Genomic DNA, 3,499 nt, shown 5'->3' on the forward strand with positions numbered 1-3,499 from the left:
ATTGTCTGCATTTAAGATGGGATCGAACACACACATATCACAGCAAGCAAGGGTGAGGAGACGAGGTTTCAGAATTCATTTACAACATGTCCTACACCGAGGGTTAACATGCCCCATTTTAAGAGCATTCCAACAGAGGCTCTAAAATTTGGCGTTGTAAAAGTTGTTTACAGCGCGCTCAATTCGATACCGCGCGAGCTTCACCGGAGGCTCTATTTTACAGCGCAAGTAAGAAGCTCTATTTCAGAACCGTTTTTCTTCGCGTGGTGGGAAAAATCGCGGTGTTAGTTTACAACGCGCGCTAGCCGGCGCACCACGTATGCCGGTTTGGATAGCGCGACCTACTTTACAACATCTGCTGGAGGGTGAAAAACACATTCCGCGCTGTAGATTGACAATTATTTTAGGGCAGCGCTAGTTTACAACCATTTTCTTCAGTCTCTGCCCCCGTCCCCCGATCAGGCCATCAATCCCTAGCATCTGGGCTTATCCCCCAATTTCCAAAGCCCCAAGAACCCTAGCCCCCAGATCCCACTGCTCATCCTCCTCAGGCCTTATTTGGTACTAGAGTTTTAGTGGGGATTAGCGGGGATAATCGGCTCGAAATTTTAAATCCCCACTTATCCCCAATGCATGTTTGGTGCTAGAGTATGAGAGAATTTAATCCCCACTTATCCTCACTTATCCCCATTTTCCCCCCAAATTTTAGTGTAATTTTTTCAATCCCCAATACTCTACCCCTACCTAGTGGATTGGGGATGGGGTTTTGTGGGGATTGGGTGACAGCAGTAATTCACCCAATACTCTAGAGTATTATCCCAGTAATCCCTACTGATACACTATACCAAACAAGACCTCACCGGCGATTGCAAGTATGAAGCTGATGTGAATCGCACCCAATCCTCCATCCTTCCATGGATCTCAGCGTCCAGCGGCAGAAGCTTTCCGACGCCGACGCCGGCGGCGAGGACCGCCTCAGTGCTCTGCCCGACGACCTGCTCATACACATCCTCGTCCTGCTCGACGCCGCCGCCGAGGCCGCTCGGACCAGCGTCCTTGCCAGCCGCTGGCGCCGCCTCTGGCTCCTCCTCCCGGAGCTCAACCTCAACTCCATCGAGCACCACCGCATAGGCGCCGTGCTCGCAGCCCACGAAGCGCCGGACCTAACCCGGCTGATCGCGCGCACCAAGGACGCGTCCCCAGAGTCCCTGTCGGCCTGGCTCCCCCTCGCCGCGCGCGTCCTCTCGGGCCACATGCGCCTCGACCTCGAGGAGGTTCAGCGGGGGGCCGAGGAAAGAGGCGCTGCCGTCGATCTGCCTTGCTTCCACAAGGCCACCTCCATCGTGCTCAATCTTGGGCTTCTTGACCTCGCGCTGCCGCCTAACGGAGTATTCGCCCGGCTCCAAGAGCTGCAACTAATTGGCATCCGGCTACATGGCCAGTCCGGGTTCGGTGATCTTCTCTCCTCCCAGCGGTGCCCATACTTGTGGTTCCTCCGTGTCAGCGATGCCCGGGGTCTGGACAGCCTCAACATCCAATCCGACTCTCTTATGTGTATGGAGCTGTTGGATCTGCATCGCTTACCGCAGCTCACTGTCGTGGCACCGGAACTCAGAAAACTACAACTGAGCACCTCCATGGATCCTCGGAATACAGAACTAGCAGTTGCCAATATCTCAGCCCCTCTGTTGATGTCGCTTGAGTGGATGGATGTTTATTATCCAAGTTCTATCCAGTTTGACGCCATGGCACATCTTGAAAGTCTGGGCATCCATTTTTATATTCTAGATGAGGAGGAGGAGGAGGCTTTTGAACACAATCACTATTGGTTGACATTTTTGCAGCGCTATGAGCACATCCGCAGTCTTGATCTCATGATTTCCTACCCGTCGGTTAGTCCTTCCTCATGCCATCATTGTAGTGTGTCAATATAATGAGGAAAACATAGAGTTTCAACTTAAGGAATATTCAAGATTTTAAAGAAATACTTAAGGAATATGCCATGGTATATTCAGAAAGCTCTCACTTGTTTTGGTGTGCTCATGTCCGTGCAACATGGCTTAGTACACCAAATCCTATTCTTTCCAGCAGTTGACATTAAACATAGAGTGTATTATACTACTAATCTACTATTAGTTATTTAGGGTGACTTGAACTCTTCCTCAGAGTTGGGAGAATTCGATCATCAGTAGTCCCTTGAATACCCCCAACCTAAAACTCTCCAATCACACACACAAATGTGTACTTGTTTCCTTTTAGTGAGTTGATGTAGAAAATGAGTTTTTTTTTTGTCTTTTCCCAACTGTTGTATGATTTGTTTTTCTATGACTTCCTACAAATCTACAGGTCATATGTACTGGGCCATACTTGACGGAAAACATGCCAAGCCTTCCAAATATTACATTTTTGATGTTGAGTCTAATTGTATGGGGACATTCCTTTGGAGCCAGTTTATTTGATGTTCTAAGGAGGTGTACTGGTGTAAAAAAGCTGCATCTTGATTTTTTTCCAGAAAATCAATCCGAGGTAATACTATTGTTAATTTGATTTTCAAATTCTAGAGTTATCAGAGAAGTCATATGAAGGAATATGAGAATAAGCATTTCTAGAGATTCGAAAGAAGGATATGCATTTCTAGGCATAGAGAGGTTTGAGCTCCTTTATTGGTTTGATATTAACATTTTGCTCCATGATAATGGCTGTATTAAATGTATGACGTATGTATATCCAAATGAAAACACTTAGCTCTTCATGTATGACAAATCAGGATATGGGAGTACATTACAAGGGTTGCTGACATGGTAATAGGTTTTATTTTTCAAAAATCATCAATCTGATAGAAATGACAAACTAGTGGACGGGTTCTTGTTTGCAGCAAAGAAATGAGAGATCTTTCTCTTCCTCATGGAGATCTGCTGAGACTCCTAATGGACCTATGTGGGGATCGTATTTTTTCGAGAAAACACAAAGGAATCTTTGGGTTTCGTTTCATTGAATAGATAGAAGTTGTTACACGCCTCCTAAGAGGTTTACACAGTGTTAGTACAGAATCCGAAATTAGTGAACATCCCAGGTTGTAGGCAGGAGATCCCTGAGCCCCTTTGCTCCTGTCGTGGCCCATGGCCTTGCCTCTTCTTTGATCTTGGCGCACAGGTCTTGGGTGGAGGGCGGTGCTCCTTTGAAGACACAGGCGATGCGATGTTTCCAAATCATCCAGGGCACCAGCATCGTTGCAGTTGCCAGCTCTTTTTGCATCGCCTTGGGAGTGTTCTGCTTGGCTGCATGCCACCAGTCGACCAGGCGGTTTTCGGCAGAGGGTGTGTTGCAGGTCATGCCAAGCCAAGACAGGATCTCATGCCAGATTTGTTGGGAGAACAGGCAGGTGATGAAAAGGTGGTGGATAGTCTCCATTGCCTCACCTGGGATGGTGTTGAAGCCCGCGCCTAGCCAGCCTTTCCGATGTCCAGCATCTGTCCATGTGGAAAAACCTGACCTTGTT

General features: G+C 47.7%; 1 protein-coding gene across 1 annotated transcript; it reads left to right on the forward strand.

Moving 5' to 3' along the window:
* Nucleotides 1-914: 914 nt before the first annotated feature.
* On the forward strand, nt 915-2,817 carry LOC124662444 (putative FBD-associated F-box protein At5g56820). Its single transcript, XM_047200282.1, has 2 exons — nt 915-1,892; nt 2,347-2,817. Exons 1-2 carry the CDS (start codon nt 915-917, stop codon nt 2,545-2,547), a joined length of 1,179 nt encoding a protein of 392 aa, XP_047056238.1. The 3' UTR covers nt 2,548-2,817.
* The last annotated feature ends 682 nt before the right edge of the window (nt 2,818-3,499 follow it).

This window comes from Lolium rigidum, chromosome 6, assembly GCF_022539505.1.
Source record: "Lolium rigidum isolate FL_2022 chromosome 6, APGP_CSIRO_Lrig_0.1, whole genome shotgun sequence".
NCBI lineage: Eukaryota > Viridiplantae > Streptophyta > Magnoliopsida > Poales > Poaceae > Lolium > Lolium rigidum.

Excerpts from the sequence above, each read along its gene's own strand:
- LOC124662444 (XM_047200282.1), top strand. The coding sequence starts at position 915 with ATGGATCTCAGCGTCCAGCGGCAGAAGCTTTCCGACGCCGACGCCGGC. Across the intron at positions 1,893-2,346 it reads TCATGATTTCCTACCCGTCG|GTCATATGTACTGGGCCATA; the intron begins GTTAGTCCTTCC and ends ACAAATCTACAG.